General features: G+C 48.7%; 5 protein-coding genes across 5 annotated transcripts; 2 read left to right on the top strand and 3 right to left on the bottom strand.

Moving 5' to 3' along the window:
- The first annotated feature begins 4,773 nt into the window (after positions 1 to 4,773).
- sec13 (GTPase-activating protein SEC13) lies at positions 4,774 to 6,350 on the top strand. Its single transcript, XM_020204844.1, has 6 exons — positions 4,774 to 4,894; positions 4,961 to 5,005; positions 5,102 to 5,217; positions 5,291 to 5,321; positions 5,412 to 5,821; positions 5,883 to 6,350. Exons 1-6 carry the CDS (start codon positions 4,892 to 4,894, stop codon positions 6,205 to 6,207), a joined length of 930 nt encoding a protein of 309 aa, XP_020058917.1. The 5' UTR covers positions 4,774 to 4,891; the 3' UTR covers positions 6,208 to 6,350.
- Positions 6,351 to 6,542: 192 nt separating this feature from the next.
- On the bottom strand, positions 6,543 to 8,611 carry ASPACDRAFT_76989 (putative MFS myo-inositol transporter; the record flags this gene model as incomplete). Its single annotated transcript, XM_020204843.1, has 3 exons — positions 6,543 to 7,922; positions 8,014 to 8,310; positions 8,412 to 8,611. 3 exons carry the CDS (start codon positions 8,606 to 8,608, stop codon positions 6,776 to 6,778), a joined length of 1,641 nt encoding a protein of 546 aa, XP_020058916.1. The 3' UTR covers positions 6,543 to 6,775.
- A 208-nt stretch (positions 8,612 to 8,819) lies between these two features.
- Positions 8,820 to 11,900, bottom strand: ASPACDRAFT_76988 (putative AAA family ATPase GCN20). The gene is made up of 8 exons (XM_020204842.1): positions 11,667 to 11,900; positions 10,874 to 11,599; positions 10,729 to 10,809; positions 10,373 to 10,676; positions 10,142 to 10,315; positions 10,003 to 10,089; positions 9,482 to 9,950; positions 8,820 to 9,411 (listed from the first exon to the last, which is right to left on the bottom strand). The coding sequence occupies exons 1-8, from the start codon at positions 11,727 to 11,729 to the stop codon at positions 9,060 to 9,062; spliced, it is 2,256 nt and encodes a 751-aa protein (XP_020058915.1). The 5' UTR covers positions 11,730 to 11,900; the 3' UTR covers positions 8,820 to 9,059.
- Positions 11,901 to 13,151: 1,251 nt separating this feature from the next.
- On the top strand, positions 13,152 to 15,254 carry ASPACDRAFT_76986 (putative longevity-assurance protein (LAC1)). Its single transcript, XM_020204841.1, has 4 exons — positions 13,152 to 13,368; positions 13,466 to 13,776; positions 13,851 to 14,138; positions 14,208 to 15,254. Exons 1-4 carry the CDS (start codon positions 13,233 to 13,235, stop codon positions 14,796 to 14,798), a joined length of 1,326 nt encoding a protein of 441 aa, XP_020058914.1. The 5' UTR covers positions 13,152 to 13,232; the 3' UTR covers positions 14,799 to 15,254.
- Positions 15,255 to 15,566: 312 nt separating this feature from the next.
- On the bottom strand, positions 15,567 to 18,337 carry ASPACDRAFT_115669 (uncharacterized protein). Its single transcript, XM_020195916.1, has 4 exons — positions 17,407 to 18,337; positions 17,012 to 17,298; positions 16,833 to 16,957; positions 15,567 to 16,780 (listed from the first exon to the last, which is right to left on the bottom strand). Exons 1-4 carry the CDS (start codon positions 18,062 to 18,064, stop codon positions 15,886 to 15,888), a joined length of 1,965 nt encoding a protein of 654 aa, XP_020058913.1. The 5' UTR covers positions 18,065 to 18,337; the 3' UTR covers positions 15,567 to 15,885.
- Between the last annotated feature and the right edge of the window lie 149 nt (positions 18,338 to 18,486).

The raw sequence follows: 18,486 nt of genomic DNA, 5'->3' as shown, positions 1-18,486 counted from the left end.
AGAAGAGAGAGAGAAGAAGAAGAAGAAGAAGAAGAAGAAGAAGAAGAAGAAGAAGAAGAAGAAGAAGAAGAAGAAGAAGAAGAAGAAGAAGAAGAAGAAGAAGAAGAAGAAGAAGAAGAAGAAGAAGAATAATAATAATACGATGGAGGAATAATAACAACAGAACCCAGAGCCGGTCATCGATCAACACTAAAGTCCAGCAGTGGGACACAGCGGCCACTTGCTTTTCCTTCCCACGGGCGAGGTTCGTCTGGTTCTAGTCTAAACTCAACCACCACTTAATGACTGGAGAGGAATGAATCACGCTAGGAGTTCCCACCCCAGCAAAGCACCCACTGCAGGGCGATTTCGATGGATCGAAGATGAGATGGATCATGGATGCGGTCTCCGTCATTAATAGTAACAAGTGGTTGCAGGTGCCCTTCGAAAAGGAACAAAATAAGAGTGAAAGTGACAGAAATGGAAACAACGGCAGGCTCTTTCTGTGAAGCTTCCCTTGAATGCTTACCTACTACTCGACCTGATCCCAGCGAAGGAGAGCCCCCAACAGCCGCGGGGATTTTTGGATCTAGCTTTGTTACATCTGCAAGGTCAGCATTGTCAGTCACCTTCTGACTACCTGTAACTCTTACCGGCAATTTTGGCAGATCGCAGCCATGTTGATTGGAGAGGAAGGAGGGAAAGTATGGAGCGGGGATTATATGCAGGCCATTTTCTGCTACGCTCCCATCAGGAAGTCCTATGTAGTCAGCGCAAAGCATGCTCCAGCAAGTACAGTACAAGAGAAGTTCCGTCCTATCGACCGGTACTTTGACTCGATATTGCATAGCACACTGACTTACTGAGATGGATGCAATTACTTATAGATTGTCAGAATCAGGAAGGAGAGTGGATTCTCGGTCGCTCGATCAATGAGAAGTTGCCCGAGAATACGGATCAGCTCGAATCGAAACAGAAGCCAACTTGTGTCGATCCAACAGTCAGATTACTTTGAGATTCGATCTTGATTTGTGACCTACTCACTTCGCATCCATGGGGCTAGTGATACCTCAGGTACGGAGTTGTCTAGGTCCAGACAAGGTGGAGTTGAACTAAGTATGTGCTAGTACTGTGCAATAATAACTAGTAGTAACTTACTCACTACTCACTATCCTTGTCAGAATTTCAAATTATAATGGTGTAATTATGACGATGTGCGCGAACCTTGCACCACCAGTTATCTAGCGTGCACGATCCGATACCCTGTGCGCTTGGTCCAAGACTAGTACTACCCGCCCCCTCTGTCTGATCTTAGCAAATGACATTTCACAACTCTAAGGGTCGCCGGCGCTGGAAATATCGAAATTCAGTGGTTGAGTCGAATCGAATCCACACCAGTAATATGTGTAACGTTATGTGTTTACTGTTAGCCGTTTATAAGGCCTGGAATAACCTAATGATTAATTAGTTACACCACCTCGTTATGCGTTCGTTGAAGGCCGGGCAACAGTGAACAAAACTCGCCCCATGATGCAATGAAATGGTTTCTTGGATAGTTCTCTGGGAATTCGGCTTGCAGTGCGCCCGGTCAAGTACTGTTTGTGGACGGAGCCTGGAGGGCACGCAGTGATTGTGGAATGAGGGTCCGTTTGGTGACACCAAGCCGTCCCATCCCCACTTCAGCAGCTGTAGGCTGTAGTTAGCTTTCGGATGGGCCGGCGAGAACTACATACTAAGTAGGCATTGGAAAATAAATTGAGTGTTCACAGGTATTAGCAACTGATATTCTACGTACTCGTACCTACGAGCACATACATAGAAGTAGCTTTTGAGATTCTTGCTTGACAAAAGAAGGAGATCTGGATCGGGCTTTCAGCCAAGGTAACTCAGATCGCATCGATTTCCCGCCCTAGACAGATGATCTCTGAACTGATATACACTGTACTCTGTAAGTAGGTGAGGCTTATGGCAATAACGATTAGCGACGGTACTATGTGCTGTACTACGGAGTAGCCCGTCAGCCTTTCAGGTACAGCACCTACCGAGGGTCGTTCCAAGGCACGGGATTGAAGGGAACAAGCGGGATGGACTATGCCTTTTTACCTTACTTTTCTCCAGTCCCACAGCGCACTCCTCTTCCCTTTTCTAGCTCTTGCTCGAGCTGATAGAAAATCTTCTGCCGCCCTTTCCTCGGCCCCGATTTCCCGCTACGTATTCACTCCCGCTCCTGGAGAATGACGACAGACCACACTTTGCATTACCCGCCAAGCGCGCAATCATTTTCCGAGAGTGGCTGGATTTTGTCGACTTTTATGTAAAGCGTACCAAAAAGCTGTGATGGATGGATGGACAACTGAATATGTAGTCTCCGATCTGTCATCGGCCCCATCTAGTTCAGGACATGTTAATCCAGTGCGCAAACAAGCAGACCTACACAGTGCACAAGCGCCAGCCGGCAAGCTTTGGCCACTATTTTCATCTGTCCCTCCGATCTGAACAGCGCTACAATCCCCAGCAGCACGCGAACAACCGAAGGAGGTTGGTGAGGAAATAGTAAACCTGATAAATTACTAGCGGGCTTGCTGGTAGTACGTCTCAGATGTCAAAATGCCAGGCCAACGATGTCCCTTTTAATTAAGTTATCGGCAGTACTCCGTGTCTACCTAGACTACTCCGTCGCTCCGAGCTTAATTGGTAGGCCCAAAGACCATAAATATTGTGATTAGTATTACCTAGTGACAGATCACATTAGTCGAGAGGGAACGTGGGCTGCAAGTTTCTTCCCAGCCGGGGTGCTCCGCTTTTCCTGGCCCGGCCGATAGTCGGTCGGGCGGTCGGGATGGAGCCTTGAACTATTCGTGTTAACTTACAAGTACGTCGCTACTGTACACTATGAAAGAGAATTCTCATTTCGTGTTACGCAGTACTTCAGATCCAGAGCTATTGACTGCTATTGCCAACGGTCTTGGACCTGTTATTGTTTCGAAAAGATGTCACATCATTGCCGTTGCTGCCCTTGAATCGAGATCACCGACGATAAAGATTTAGAATGAAAACCACACACATAGTCGAATCTTTCATGATACTCGACCTTTGACTATCCCATGCATTACCCTGCTTCAGGTGCATCACCTGCCTTAATTATCCATCATTGCCTGAGCAACAATAATATCTCCAACCAGTACCAATCTTTTGGCCGCGATTCTTCGTATTTCAGGGTTTGTTCAAGGCTCTTGTTTCAGGGTCTCCTTTTTGGCCCCTTTGCGGGCATAAACAGACATGAGCCCTTGCTGCTCAAGACACCTTGGAATTGGCTAGCTCTTCCCCCACGCTCCTTTGGGTCCGTCAAAATCAGGAACCCGCCATTGCCCTTACAGTACTTCTCTAATCCGAGCTGATAGTGCGGCTAATCTCCTAGGTGATTCCTGCATGTATCATCTGTCCTTATCTCCTTGGACAAATCGGGCCTTGATTGGAGAATCTAGCAGGGATTGCATGGTTCCGTGAACAACTTTCTTGACGCGAATCACACGAAACTCAAATTGACCATTCTGGCAAGAACCTATCAAGTCTACCTAGTACCGTGTTTTCTCTCCCAGAGCGGGTAGCGCCCTTGAACGAAGCTTTGGTGTATATCGAACTGGTGGCTAAGCTGAACCGAACGGCGCCAAACACTCCTCAGCTTGGGATTGGCGCGAGGGAGGAGCTCGACTCTGACCGTTGCTGTACATAAAGCCACTGGACTTCCGGTGTTCTCCGGCCTTCGTATTCTGCAAAACCATAGCATTGTTCAATAGCTGTAGCAACGAGTTCACCACGAGTTCACTAAGGCTACGGTGAGCCTCGTACCTAGGCTGTCCCCACACTCCTGACCCTGAGTGCACCGGTACAGTACATGCTCACCGCCTACCGCCTGCCTAACTTCCTGGATAGCGCATAGATTGGTAATCTGAGGTAGCGTACTCAACCCATTCAGTTAATACTGTAATGATATTGCAATTTTGCCCATAAAGTTATGTACAGTAAATCAAAATCATTACTACCCACTTACTGGACCCCCAACAGATAGGCCAAAAACAAGAAGGTAGATGAGAACTGCACATTCCTAGAAAGCCAGAATCAGGCCCCCACGAATTGCATAGACAAGAACAAAAGAGGCGAATAACAAGTGTGTGAAAGCCCAGTCGAAGACCACACATAGATACAGTACCGGAGCTTGGGCGTCCTTAAGAAGATCAGTAAGCTCGATCCGCATGTTCCCAGCTCAGCTCGCCAGCTCACTTCGCGTCGGTGCTCGTACAAGTCTGATAATCCACATCTGTCCCTCGCTGTATGTCATTGTTCAGAGGGGCTTACTTGTTGCGACCCTCTTCACCATGGAGACGAAATCAGTTACTTCATTATAAGAAATTCAAGGAGCCAGAACATGACCCTGTGCTGGAAAATCCCAACGAGTTCAATGTCGCCGGCAAAGACGTGACGGACAGATTGCTAGGTACTGAGAGCGCGGAGGTTTTTCACCAAGAGTCATCCTTTGGGAGATACCCATACTTTATTGCTGGGTGCAAGATGTTCAGTATCAATTGGTATGGACAAACCGGACAAACAAAAGTTGGTTGCCTTTGTTCTTTTATAATCTGAGGCCTCTCTCACGTGCCTGGATTCAATTGTGACCAGAGATGGCTGACTGAGCTGATAAGATAAGATCGGGCTGCGGCTGACTGACCGCGTAACGGACAAGCTGGCGGTGTTTTGCTGCTGCTGCTGCCGCCTGCCGCTTCTCCTACTTACGTTACCAAATCGACCCCCTCGCTGTCCTCTACCCATTAATTACACCACGTCCTTTACGGCAATTTCGAAGCTTCTATTGCTAGGCACTACAGGTTATACTTGGTGTTGCACTTCATTCAAGATGGTGTGTTCTTACTCTCCGCCCCTGAGCTTCTCGTCTGTTAACACGGTCCCCCGCGAGGGGGGATAGGCGGCTGCGCAAGTGATCTCCAATTCTGGACACGACGATATGATTGTATGTTGACTGCGGGCGAAGGACAACTCCATTGTGATCACCTGATTACAGTAACCTCAATTAGCACTTTCATATGCTGACCGGGTTGGGCTGTAGCACGACGCGGGTCTGGACTACTATGGCCGCAGATTGGCGACATGCTCCTCGGACAAGACGATAAAGATTTTCGAGGTTGAGGGTGAAACGCACCGACTAGTCGAGACTCTGAAGGGGTAAGAAGTTTCAACAAGCACACAAGAGCATAAAAGTACAATCTGTGATTCTGACCCAAAATCATCGACTTAGCCATGAAGGAGCAGTGTGGTGTGTTGCATGGGTATGTTATAGAAGATGCCGAAGTTGACGAGCCTCTTTCGAGTCTTTCGCTGTGCATTAATGACTTGATGCTTAACTGTAATCCATCTAGGCGCACCCGAAATTCGGCACGATTCTGGCCTCCTCCTCCTACGATGGAAAAGTGCTCATCTGGCGTGAGCAACATCAGAACACAACGTCCCCCGTTGGCGGTGGTGCCTGGACTAAAGTCTTTGATTTCTCGCTTCATACTGCTTCGGTGAACATGGTGTCCTGGGCTCCTCATGAAAGTGGTTGTGTCTTGGCCTGCGCCTCCTCGGACGGTCATGTTAGCGTCCTTGAGTTTCGCGACAACAGCTGGACTCATCAAATCTTCCATGCGCACGGTATGGGTGTGAATTCCATCAGTTGGGCGCCCGCTGCAGTCCCAGGAAGCTTGATCAGCGCCAAACCTGGACTGGGCCAGCAGCGCAGGGTTGTGACAGGTGGAAGTGATAATATGCTCAAGATCTGGGATTACAAGTAAGTCCGTTGCGCTTTTACATATTAAAAGCTTGCTAACCGATACGTCACCATGATACAGCCCTGAGTCTAAGTCATACAACCTCAACCAATCACTAGAAGGCCACACCGATTGGGTCCGGGACGTCGCCTGGTCGCCCAGCATTCTTTCCAAGTCCTACATCGCATCCGCTTCGCAAGACAAGACTGTTCGGATCTGGACCTCTGATGCATCAAACCCCGGGCAATGGACCAGTCAGCAACTCGAATTCGACACTGTCCTGTGGAGGGTAAGCTGGAGCCCTAGCGGCAACATTCTCGCGGTGAGTGGCGGAGATAACAAAGTCAGTCTGTGGAAGGAGAACCTCAAGGGACAATGGGAGAAGGTCAAGGATATAGAAGAGTAGGGCTTTTGCTTTTCTACTGTCTGGTTATGCGCCTCACATCTATTGCAGTAATAGTTATATCGAGCGTCTGCCGGTCATTGTATACAACATTTAAACTTGTTCGCACTGGTAAAATAGTTCCTAAAAGCAAGCATTTATACTCGGTCATCCCAGAATGGATCTATGCATTTGAATAAAGCAGTCAAAGCAAAGCTACGAAAGTAAGCTACCAAGGCAAGCAGTCTTTGTAGTCAAGGTATACAATACATCACAGCAAAAATAGAGCTAGATTGGATCCTAAATCTTCTATATTGGATTCAACGTGCTGATTGATTCTAGGAAGTCAACCAACTTGAAAGATATAGCTCAGTACTGATCACTTACTAGCCAGGACCTTGCAGAATTTGATACTTATGTGCTTTGTGATTACCATAGTCAGATGATTCACCCCTCCAGATTGTTCTGCTAAATTCATCTCATTCTTAGTGGGGGACGCCAGCTAAGTCCGTGCCCGTCCGTTATCAGTCACAACTAGAGAAAGACTTTTGACCTTGGCATCTGGACTACTCCGTAGCACCTTGCACCTGGTTTAGGGACGACCATGGCCCCGTGCCAGACTCTCTTGAACGCCCCAACCATTGGCCAGGAGATCTTTAACCTCTTCAAGGCTGAGCCCACTCATCTCGGGGTAGATAGCCCACACGCCAATCCACCCCAGTACGCATACAGCCGCATAGGTCGCGAAAGTCCATGCTGGTGATAGCCATTCCATCATAGGTAAAAATGTCAACCCGACGATGAAATTCGATCCCCAATTCGTAGCTGTTGCAAGAGATGAACCTAACGAGCGTACGTTCAGCGGAAAGAGCTCCGACTGTTGCCAAGGAACATTGCCGAGGCCAAAGGCGTATGAGGCCGTATAAACCGTGAGACAGATAAGGACTAGTGAGGGGAGGAGGGAATCTTCGACCATCGCAGCATTGGCTCCGTTTGATCCCTCAGGTTCGAATGATGACCTAGGAAGAGCTAAAGTCCCGAAGGCCATAGCGCAAGCAACGAGCGAAAGAACCATGACAGGTATGGAATAAAGCAGAATGCGTCGCCGGCCAATTCTATCAATATATATGAATGCCAAAAGTGTGAAAACGAAGTTGGTCATCGCTACAGCCAGTGCTGTGAGGGTAGGGGAGGAGAATGAAAGAATAGCAAAAAGTGTGCTCGAGAAGTATAATAAACTGTTGAACCCGCATAGCTGCTGTAGGCCTTGAAGAATAACTGCTATTATCAACGCTCTGCGGTTACCACCAACAAGAAAGAGACTGCGGGTGCGCTGGGTGGCATTTGCAAACCAGTTTTCACTGTGTCCGGGAGACTTGTTTGAATAACCTGTGATCTCGGCCTCATCGGCAACTTCTTGTTGGATATCATGCAAGATGCTCTCGACAATTTGCACATTTTCGTCGTGAGCCTGGTAGACCTGCAATAGGACATTTGTGGCTGCGTTCTCGAGACCTGCCTGCACCAACCATCGTGGAGTTTCGGGTAGAGTACCAACAGCGATACACTGAAAGATAGCAGGAACTATCCCAAGGCCGACAATATAGCGCCAACCGCCAGGTGTCTTGGACAAAAGCCAGCCAACAATGTAAGCTATGACTTGCCCCCCAGTGATGAGTAGACACAAGATCGTCACCAATCTTCCACGCTCATGGGATGGCGCCAACTCAGAAATATACCTGAAACAAATGTTAGCATAATCGGTCGAGATCGATCCCCCGTATGTCTTTCTCCGATATGAAGCAGGTATCCGTGAGCTACGTGACATACAATGGCGTGACCAAGCTCGCCCCACCAACAGCCAAGCCAACAACACTCCTCCCTACTATCATAGCACAAACAGTAGTGGCTACAGCCTGTATGAAAGCCCCTAGGGTAAAAAGGACGTCCGCAATGATTATAACCTTTTTGCGTCCGAATTTATCCGCCAGTATGCCCGCCAGCGGGCTGGCGACTAAAGCAAACAAGCTTGTGCACGATGTTACAAGACTCTTATCTAGAGTAGTGAGGGGACGATTAGAAAGATCCGAGCCGATCGACACGAGCGTTGATGAAATGACACCTGTGCTTTAGACAAATAATCAGCTACTTGAACTATCGGAATCTTTCTGCTCGCCGACTTGGAATCTCATGCCCGGGCCAAGAATGATCAATGAAACACCACCTACTCGTAACCAAAGAGAAGCCCACTGATTCCAGCAGAAAATGTCAAGGACCATATGAAAAAGCCCCCTGTCAGTGTTAAACTGGGCCGAGAAACCCGAGCGTCCCCACCATCGCGGCGTGACGCTCCATTTGCCAACGAGGGTTGGGAAAGTAAAGGGGCACTAGAATCCGCCATCTCATCCTCGTCCCTGCGACTCATAGCTTAATTGTTTATTGATGGGGGCGTGTGAAGAGGTTCGACATCGACATCTGCATTAATCGGTGTGTAAGGGTCTCCAAAGTTTCGTACGTAGTTCGAAATGGGAATCTAGCACTCGGATATCTGGGGAAGACTATAACTAGTTAAGTTAACTAGTTAACTAACAGTAAGTTATAGTTTACATAAGCAAGAGCGAGCCCACAACCCAGTTGGCGATGCCTGCCAAGCAACGCAGTCTTTTGCATTAATCACTACCTACGTGCATGCTCATTACCACCTACATAATACATATGTACGTGCTTTTGTAGACAGATAGTTGGGCTCAGCAAGACCAGTTCAATTGAGATTTCCACCACCTTAAGGACATAGGATACAAACACGCGTGGTAACCCAATGACGTTAGTACCTTCGTCTAGACCTCACTGGGCTCGATCATCCTAGGTCCTCTAACTCAGTGCGGAGCAGCTACTCCGGCCTCGTTGGCTTGAGCACTGATCAACTTCTTATAGGCATTCACAGTGCCATCGAATTTGTGGACCGTGCCCTTGTCGCAGACCCACAAGCTGGTGCAGACATTTTGAAGCATCGTCACATCATGCGATACCATCACTACACCACCCTCAAAGTTTTGCAGAGCCTCGGACAGCGCATCCATACCTTCAATATCCAGATGGTTAGAAGGTTCGTCCAGGACCAGAATGTGCGGGTTAGTCAAAGACAGGCAGGCGAAGGCGACACGAGACTTCTGGCCTCCAGACAGGAGCTCCATGCGCTGGAGGCCAGTCATTCCAGTGATACCAAAGCTATAATCAGGCAGAGGCAATTGTTAATAGATATAAGGCAAAGGTTAAGGCAAAGTAGAATTTCACTTACGCTCCAAGGTGTCTCCGGTATTCCTCGTCTGTCTTTCCTGGGTAGGTCTTTGCCATGAAACTCACGGCACTGGTCGTCAAATCCAAGGCATCCACATGATGCTGTGCGAAATATCCGATGCGCAGCCTGGCATGTTGTGATATGAAACCAGACGTCGGCTGAAGTTGAGCCGTTAACAACTTGAGCACAGTGGTTTTACCCGCACCGTTAGGTCCAACGATGCCAATACGTGAATCAAGCTGCACATCGAGGTCAATGTTTTTGAGAAGCGGTCTGTCCTTCAAATAACCAAATGACACATCCGTCATCTGTACAATAGGAGGGGAAAGCTTCTCGACATCGGGAAACTTGAAGTGAACGACATAATCACTCTCTGGGACTTCCAAGATGGGCATTCTTTCGAGTTTCTTGATTCTAGATTGCGCCTCAGACGACTTGGCGGCGTTGTACCGGAACTTATCGATAAATGCTATTCGGATGAGTAAGCTCCAACACAAAACTTTTGTATGATAGAGACATACCTTGCAGATGTGCGCGTTCGGCCATTTGTTTCTCGTATTCGCGTTTCGCATTCTTCTTCCGCTCTTCCTTAGTGGCATAGAATGAATCTGCGATATCATCAGCTTGAACATTTTTCTTCCAGCACTTTGAGGTACTTACCGAAATTGGCTCCCTTGTAGTAGTCGAGTCTCTCAGAATGCTGATGCATGATATCTGTGGCTACTTCGTTCAAGAAGGCACGATCGTGAGAAACCACAAGGATGGTGCTAGGATAGGTTTGTAGATAGTTGGACAAGAAGGTAATCGAAGGCACATCCAACATGTTGGACGGTTCTGCATACGATTAGCATTCTGTCGAGAGATAACTGCCGTAGTGTCACTCGATCATACCGTCCAGCAAAAGCAGATCAGGCTCGCAGAAAAGTGCCCGAGCCAAGGCCAATCTCATCCGCCAACCACCCGAGAATGTTTTCGTTGCAAACTGCTGCCTCTCGGGTGAAAAGCCAAGGCCGGCCAGGATACTAGCGGCACGAGACTCGGCCTTGTCCGATTCCATTTCTGCAAGCTTCGCATGAATATCATTCAAGGTAATATCCAATCCTTCCCTTTCGTGGTCAAGTCTAGCAGCATCCTTAGAAGTGTCTGCCATCGACGATCTCTCTGCTTCGATCTCGGCGAGCTGCTTAGTAATTTTCTGGAAGCAAGTCAGAAAGGTGAGACAGGTCGAAACAGGGCAGAAAACTGACCTCTAGGTCGGCCAATAGACGCTTGCGCCAGACATCAGCATCCAAAACTGCTTGAAGCGCAGGTGTATCATCACCCGTAATCTGGACATCCAGTCAGCAAACCATGGTTTTCTATGAGGTTTCGAGCACGAGAGACCAGACATACCTCTTGTTCAACATGAAGAATCGAGATATGGCTAGGGATTGCCACTTCACGCCGACTCAACGCGCGCAGAAGAGTACTCTTTCCGATACCGTTTTGACCCACGAGACCATAGCGTCGGCCATAAGCCAAAGCCAATGAAGCGTCGGTCAAGATACGATGCCCGCCAACAGAGATATCAATACTGTCAACCTTAATATCCTTACTCTTTGACTGGGAGTCAGAGCCAAGTTGAAGAGGGTTGACAGCCATGAAGAATTCCTCGTAGGACATGGTGCTGTCGGGCTGATTCAAGAGACGGGAAGATTCGTATTGCACCGTCTTCATCTGTTTCTTTTCCTGCTTAGCACGAATCTTTCGTTCTGCCTTCTCTAACTTCTTGCGGTCAACACGAGACTCCACTTTCCTGGCATTCGCAGACTCTAGGTCGACGTTGCCTCCCGCTAGACCCAAAGTCGAGGAGATGTTTTTCTGAGAGCCAACATTGATCGCCTGGTCAAGCTTTTTTGCAGTGAAGGGCATCTGTCTACGCTCTGCGTTCACTCCATCAGACGCGCTGAGAGAAGCGATAAACTTTTCCACGAGATTTTGAATGGCCTTCTCGTTCTCAGGTGAGAAGTCTCCCGAGGCAGAAATCAGAAGCGCCGTGACCATATCGGCAGCTTCGGACAGCGGCGACGGCCCATTTGCATCTTCAACATAGGCTTTAGAAGCATGAGCCAGATAGCCCTGCAATAAGTCAGCGGTAGTGTTCCAAGTAAGTACTTGTCTCAACAATACGAATCAGGATACTTGCCACGGAATATTCGGAGATCACATGGTCGATACCGGGAATTTGTGCCTGTATTTCAGCCTCCATTGTGACGAAGGGAGTCGCGGCCAAATCAATGAAAGCCAGCAGCGGAGGAGCGGAGAAACTGGGATAACTATATCAGCACTTTCAGTAATTGCCTTGAAGGAGAGTTCTCCTTTCTCAGGCTAGTAATGTATTTACTATGGAATATGTTTTCTTGTCAAAACAGCTTGACAATCTTTTTTTTGCAGGGCCTTCACCACAGGCAGAGCTTTGGGGTGGCGGCTATTAGGTGGGGTCGGCCCAGGCGGTGATCCAAACCAGCGGACGGGAAGATCAAATCTACCATGCATACGGAGTGACACAAAGATAAAAGCAATCTTGGTGCCCTCGCAACCTGAAGTAGAGGCAGAATTCCTGGAAATCTATACTACCTAAAATTCCGAGTTTTTCGAGAGTAGTATCAATCTGTATGGAGGAGAATATGGTAAAAACGGAAGGATCAAGACCGGTCACATGACATGGTTGTTATTCTGCCTGTTGTGACCGCCTAATTGAGCACCAACTGGCTTTTGATCTTCCCAAGTTAGGGCGGTACTGAGAATCGAATATCGACAGCTGAGGGGTACCTGAGGGGCAGAAGCATTGCCAGTGCTACTGAAAGTAGACTACGTACTGTACTGTTGGGGATCCCTCAGCGCGTACGTAACGGGGTCCTCCCGGGGGTGGGTCGAAATAAGCTGAAACCGACTTGATACACCATCAATCTTCTACTTCCCTCCACGTTCTCGTCGTTCTTCGCAAAACTTCCCATATGTTCTGCGTGATTTTCAAAGCCTCGAACCGTCACATGAGTTTAATGCACCAGCAGTAATATACTCGAGTACATACTTCGTACACAGAGGCCGTCCGGTGTGATTCCGCCCAGAATCTCCACTCCACTCATTTGAGGAGATTCAAAATAAAAATAACTTAACTAGGCTTTTCAGCGGACGGGGAGAACCAAGGGCGAGAACATCAAGGAGGCTCTCCCCGCTCCTCCCTCCCTCCCCCTCTCCTATCAGTGCCTATCTGATTTAAACAATTGATGGATCATTATTGATTGGAATTCCCGAACAATTGCTAATCTCTCTGAAGAGTTAGTTTCCCGCCGTGGAACCTGTGGGCTTACAATAACAGAAGTCCGAGTGGGCGGGAACCACTTTCGCCCGCCGCTCGCTACTCCTCCATTCCCTCTTTGGCTCGCTCATTACCGTACTCCCTCAACTTATACCTAAACTCAACTCACCTCATCTCAACACGCCTCAATCAACCTCTCACGGCCGAGACTTCATCGCTTTTCTCTACCCCCCCACCCTTTCCCCCCTTCCTGGAGTCCCATTTCTCTCCTTCCCTCTACCATACTCGAACGTCCCGGCTCTCGACGGTTCTCCTTCTTTACACCTTCCCTCCCACTTTCCCTCTCGCGCTGTCGTCAATTGGACATTCCTTTCTGCAGAACTGCTGCTTCTGCTGTCAGGTCTCCAATTTCAGCGAGATACCCTCCAGGCTCTCCCTCCTACTTCCGTCATGGCCACCGACGTATCATCTCCAGTCTCTCAATCTGTCTCGGAACTCAATGCCTGCGTTTCCACTTCTACCAGTCATCACCGCCCGGCGGTCAAAGAAACCACGTTCCGCGAATGGATGTTGCATAACCAGATCGGTACGGACCATCCAATGGATACATGATAATCTAACAACGCCATTGTTAGCACTTTGGGGTCAACTGTCCTGCTTACCTTAATGTTCGTTCACCGCAGGGATTACCTTAACCACTCTTGCGATGTTATTGGCCGTCCATCACCTCTACCCTTCCCTCAACCCCTACACCACGCCGTTCTTTCAGCTTTCCTACTACCAACCTGCTTCCGGGGACTACGTACAAGGATGGGATGATGTTTGTTTTGTCGCCAGCTCCGCAGTTGTCTTCATCGCTATCCGGGCCATTCTCATCGACTGGGTTCTGAGGCCCATTGCGCAGCATTGGGGCCTGAAACGGAAGGCGTCGCTTCGTCTGGCTGAACAGGGCTGGCTTTGTCTGTATTATGGCTTCATCTGCTCCCTCGGAATGGTTCGTTCACCAGGATTGCGCCTGTTGCTTGTCCGCCTGCTGGTCGTGTGTTTTGACTAACACAAATAAAACAGTATATTTGGTCCAACTCTGACCATTGGGGCAATTTCAGCAAAATCTGGGACCAATGGCCTGCGCGCAATGTTTCAGGTCTTATGAAATGGTATCTCTTGGTACAATTGGCGTTTTGGGCACAGCAGCTTTTGGTGATCAATATTGAGGAGCGTAGAAAGGATCACTACCAGATGCTGACCCACCATGTAATCACCATTGCCCTCTTTGGTTCGGCTTACGTCTACGGCTTCTACAATGTCTCCAATGTTGTGCTCTCGCTCATGGACATTGTTGATCTCCTACTGCCTGTAAGATGAAGAAACTCCCTAAGATTTCCACGCTCGTTCGAAGTCAAATTCACTAACTCACTGGATTAGACGGCCAAGATTCTCAAGTATCTGAAGTACGAAACGAGCTGCAACATTGCTTTTGTTGTGTTCATGGTTACGTGGTTGATCACTCGACATGTTTACTACCCAAAACTCTGTTGGTCGATTTACAGGGACGTCCCTGCCAAGATGTCTTACGGATGTTACTCAGGTACTACTGCGGAGATGATTTCCACCAACGGCTACCCGAGCGCATGGTCGTATCTGGTCTCCCCCTTCAAGGATCTGAACGGACCGATTTGCATGAACCGCACCGTCAAATGGATATTTCTTTCCTGCCTTCTGGCACTGCAGCTGCTGTCGCTCATCTGGTTCACCATGGTAATTCGCGTGGCCGTTGGGGTCATCCGCACCGGTAATGCTGAGGAACCTCGCAGCGATGACGAAGGAGAGGAAGAGGAAGAGTACTTTGCTGAAAAGGATGGCCTCAATGGATCCACGCATGCGATTGACAGCTCCAATGTTGACTGGCGTCGAGCCAATGGTTCGTCGGCTGTTCGGCCTCGGCGAGTTCGCCTTGGAGACCAAAGCGATCGCAAGGCACTTCTAGGTCGCATTGGCTGCGACAAGCCCACGTAATCTGCCCATGCTCTTTACCTTCTTTTCTTTTCTTATTCGCCTTTCTTTTATGACGATATCACGGATATGGATACGGACATGCTGATATGCCAGTATCAACGACAATGCCAAAACTAATCTCATTGCAGATTATATGAAAGAAGTGAATAAATTCGGGGAGGAACAGGTTGGCATGCACCCCCAAAAGTTCTACTGCCAAGCGCTGTTCACCTTTGCATCGGCAGGCTCCATCATTTGATTTCTATTCTTATTATTCCTTTTATTCATCTCTATCTTCGCGCTCGATACCATTGACTTTGGTTGATTGTGGTTATATTATGTTGCCTTGCCTTACGTGTTATGTACCGCTTGTCTGATTGGTTCGTTCCTCTTGTGTTAAGAAAAGAAGATTGCATCACGATAAGACTCTTCTTATCTCGTTCGGAAGTCTGGTGGGACGGCTGCTATTCCTATCCCCGTACATGCTCTTTACTCCTCTTTCGAGTTTATCCCAGGGTGATGTTATCCTGATCGATATGCACGAGATGGGTGCGATTGCACACATCCTGGCTTCCTGTGATTGTTGCTTTAGATACTTCATCGCATTCGCTCGTCACATAGACAGAAGCCATGGTCTTACTTTGCATGTAACCCCACCAAATAATCGTAACCCTTTTAACATTGAAATGGTAATTTCTGGATCGATTGATGTTGTGTAAGCAGTTTGAGCAAGAGGTGGATAGCCGATAGCCGACTACCAATTACTGGCAGCCTACGGAATCATCCTCTCACGGAAGAGAGTTTACCGGCAGGCTGCCTCCTACAAAAGCCCTGTGTATATGAGCGGTCGTCATGGTTTGTTTGTCAATAGCGAACGAACTTCCTTGTATACGAGATTAATTAATTGCCAGTCTATGATAGCAGTCCATCCGTATACATCCTAAACCATGAACGTCCCATTGTCTCATCCATCATAAGTCGTGAAAGGTAAGATTAGCTTAAATGGAAACCGAAAGCGAGCCTCCAAAGCAAGATATTTGCTTCGCGCGTTATAATTTGAGGTGGGATTATTATGCATGAAGACGAAAAGCAGAAATAGCAAATGATCTTACGTGTGAACAAGTCCATTGTTGTCTTGAATACTTGTGGACGTGGAGGTTAGTGAGGGCAGATTGAGCTCGAGAATATCTTCACGCATTTGTACCTCATTCCAGAAGTAGTCCGTCGAGTGAGTCTGGTAACTGAGTCGCTTTCGCGCGCGAGCCACGTGCGTTTCGGCGTCAATTTCATCCGAACCCAGAGCGCATTCCTGCTGTGTGACGATGAAGTCAATCAGTACTTGGCGAAGTCGGTCCCAAATGGTTCCGTGGCGTTTCCATTCGAGTCGTTTAGCGATTCGGACCATCCGCGAGACAATCCAGCATCGATCCCCAGCGTCACCTGGTCTATTCTTGGGATAACCGCCATTGTTGAGAAATAGCCAAAGAATTGAGGTAATGCTGGGATTTGTGAAAGGGTTGAGATTGCGGACTTCGAGGCTGAGCCAGTCGAGATATTCGTCCAGGTTATGAGAGTTCAGGTAGCAGTCGTATAATGCGAAGGTGAGGAAGAAGAGGCAAGACATGCAGGTATATTCGTCGATGAAGCGGATGTCCCGAATTCCGTGGTCATAGTCCGGCAGCATTGTCAAGATTGAGTAGAGCTGGGTGCCAGGACGAAAATGCTTTTTTCGACGAGGAAAGGTCTCTGGTACGACCGTATAAGGAGAGTTCAAGCATAAGCCCTCCAATTCGCGAAGGCGACGAAAGAACCGCAAGAAATCTTCGCATGCCCTAAATTGTGCACAGAGACTTTCGGCATCCTCTGGGGTAGTAGCATCATGAGGAACAGCAAGATGTAAATTGGGGTCCAAGAAGTCGAGAGGAGGAGTTGTATCAGGAATGGTCCCTGTCCAAGGTAGCGAGGTACTGATGATCGCCTTAGGGGCGCAACTGAAGTCCACCCTAGGCCCTGTCAGCACCAGACTAACATCGAAGGGCATATGTATGAACTTACCAGTAAAGCACTTTCTCCAGGAAAGGACTAGTGAGTCGCATGCCATGCATTCCGCCGCGATTCCTGATCATCGATGATAATCCGCGGAAATGCATTCGCTCGATAGATGCATCCTTGGACCATTTCTCCAAAGCAGTTAGTCGTTTGCATGCACGATGGGGTGCGACAAGCCACGGTACCTCGATGACAGCCATTGTGGCGACAGCATAGATAGTCCCGTCATGCTGCCCAGTTGCATCCCCTTGAATACGCTCGTTCATGAACCTCAGTGCTCGCATCTTGTGAGTCAGGCTCTGCACAGACTCTGCCTTTCCCTCAACACCGGCACGGTGCTTGGATGCAATGGCAAGCATAGCCTGGAAGGGAAGACCGTCATGGAGCGCTATCTGCCGGAAAATCTCCATCATTGGGTTGTTCGCGATAGAGTCGGCAAACTTGTACATCATGGTTGGATAGGTCACAACGACTTGGTCAAGTTAGCCCCCGTCCGGCACTTATCGACTTTCATTTCGGGTGAATATCAAGCTTTGCACTGCGGTTTTAAAGCGACATGCGAACGAGTCTTACCACTTACAGTGTTGAATCAGTTCATGATCCGCCTGGCTAGTAGCAATTGGATAGCAGCTGAAGGGGTCTCGAACGACCCCTTCCCCTGGGCTTACCAGAGGATTGGATGCCCTAGGCTTCGTAGCCGGACGCAACGAGGCATCTTCGCGTTTGACCTTGTGCAGTTTCGGAATGAGCAAGCGCGAAGAGCTCTTGGGCATCTCCGGCGTCTTTTTATCCTCATCGCTGCTTGGGGACGAGGCCTTCTCTGACTTGACAGTCAGATCCTCTTGAGCATCGTCCTTCACGCCCCCTGTTGAAGAGGACGAAGCTGAGGGCTGAAAGTCGAGAGAAGAGCGGGTAGACCAACCACCTCCCGGTACGCGAGCCGTTCCTAGTCGAGCGATACTGTCCAAGCGCCGTTGATGCATATACTGGCGCATAGCATGACGTCGGACCTGGCGCCGAGATTCATTGTCGGTCACTAGCACAAACTCGAAGTTCCTTGATCCGGCTTGATGGGCCGATCCGTTTGATTGCTGGTCTCCGGAGGAAGTACTTGTGTGGTCCGCCGCATGACTACTCGAAACTTGACGAGCTGCTGATGGGCCCAAGTCATTCACATTCTGGAGTTGAAATTCTAGTACCTTATTTTGCCCTGATTGCCAATGTCCCTCCTCACCCATGATCTCATGATTTGACCTGGATGAGTAAGTCAGGTCAGACTCAACAGGCAAGCTTGGCTGAGTGAGTGGTCAAGTGGGGACCGGGGGGAGGGTCTTTGCTGCAGCTCTATGCTCAGTGGAGAATGCTTGGTAATTTCTGCTCAATCGGAAGGACACATTCACAGCACGACTGGTATCGCTATCACTAGCACGATAACAATAATAATAGTAGTAATAATAACAACAACAATGATAGGGCTGTGGCCTTGAACAAGAGAATGTCGTTGACTCGTTGGACTGTCAAACTCCAATGTTCGCTGTCAACCCGATTTCCCCTTTCGGCTCCAGGCCCCACCGCTCTGGCCCCACGTGACAGCTTCCCGTAGCTGACTCATCGGGATGGATCCTGATCGTCCGGTACAGTACAGTACAGTACTTTTTTA

The sequence above is a fragment of the Aspergillus aculeatus genome, assembly GCF_001890905.1.
Source record: "Aspergillus aculeatus ATCC 16872 unplaced genomic scaffold ASPACscaffold_4, whole genome shotgun sequence".
Taxonomy (NCBI): domain Eukaryota; kingdom Fungi; phylum Ascomycota; class Eurotiomycetes; order Eurotiales; family Aspergillaceae; genus Aspergillus; species Aspergillus aculeatus.
Note: the sequence above shows the minus strand (reverse complement) of the source record. Positions and strands in the feature narration are given on the sequence as shown.

Excerpts from the sequence above, each read along its gene's own strand:
- sec13 (XM_020204844.1), top strand. Across the intron at positions 5,218-5,290 it reads CTAGTCGAGACTCTGAAGGG|CCATGAAGGAGCAGTGTGGT; the intron begins GTAAGAAGTTTC and ends TCATCGACTTAG. Across the intron at positions 5,822-5,882 it reads CTCAAGATCTGGGATTACAA|CCCTGAGTCTAAGTCATACA; the intron begins GTAAGTCCGTTG and ends ACCATGATACAG.
- ASPACDRAFT_115669 (XM_020195916.1), bottom strand. The coding sequence starts at position 18,064 with ATGGGTGAGGAGGGACATTGGCAATCAGGGCAAAATAAGGTACTAGAA. Across the intron at positions 17,299-17,406 it reads TCATGAACTGATTCAACACT|TCGTTGTGACCTATCCAACC; the intron begins GTAAGTGGTAAG and ends AACTTGACCAAG. Across the intron at positions 16,781-16,832 it reads CTGGAGAAAGTGCTTTACTG|GGTGGACTTCAGTTGCGCCC; the intron begins GTAAGTTCATAC and ends GACAGGGCCTAG.
- ASPACDRAFT_76988 (XM_020204842.1), bottom strand. The coding sequence starts at position 11,729 with ATGGAGGCTGAAATACAGGCACAAATTCCCGGTATCGACCATGTGATC. Across the intron at positions 10,810-10,873 it reads TTCTTCATGTTGAACAAGAG|ATTACGGGTGATGATACACC; the intron begins GTATGTCTGGTC and ends CTGGATGTCCAG. Across the intron at positions 9,951-10,002 it reads CGAACGCGCACATCTGCAAG|CATTTATCGATAAGTTCCGG; the intron begins GTATGTCTCTAT and ends TCATCCGAATAG.
- ASPACDRAFT_76986 (XM_020204841.1), top strand. The coding sequence starts at position 13,233 with ATGGCCACCGACGTATCATCTCCAGTCTCTCAATCTGTCTCGGAACTC. Across the intron at positions 13,369-13,465 it reads GATGTTGCATAACCAGATCG|GGATTACCTTAACCACTCTT; the intron begins GTACGGACCATC and ends CGTTCACCGCAG. Across the intron at positions 14,139-14,207 it reads TTGTTGATCTCCTACTGCCT|ACGGCCAAGATTCTCAAGTA; the intron begins GTAAGATGAAGA and ends TCACTGGATTAG.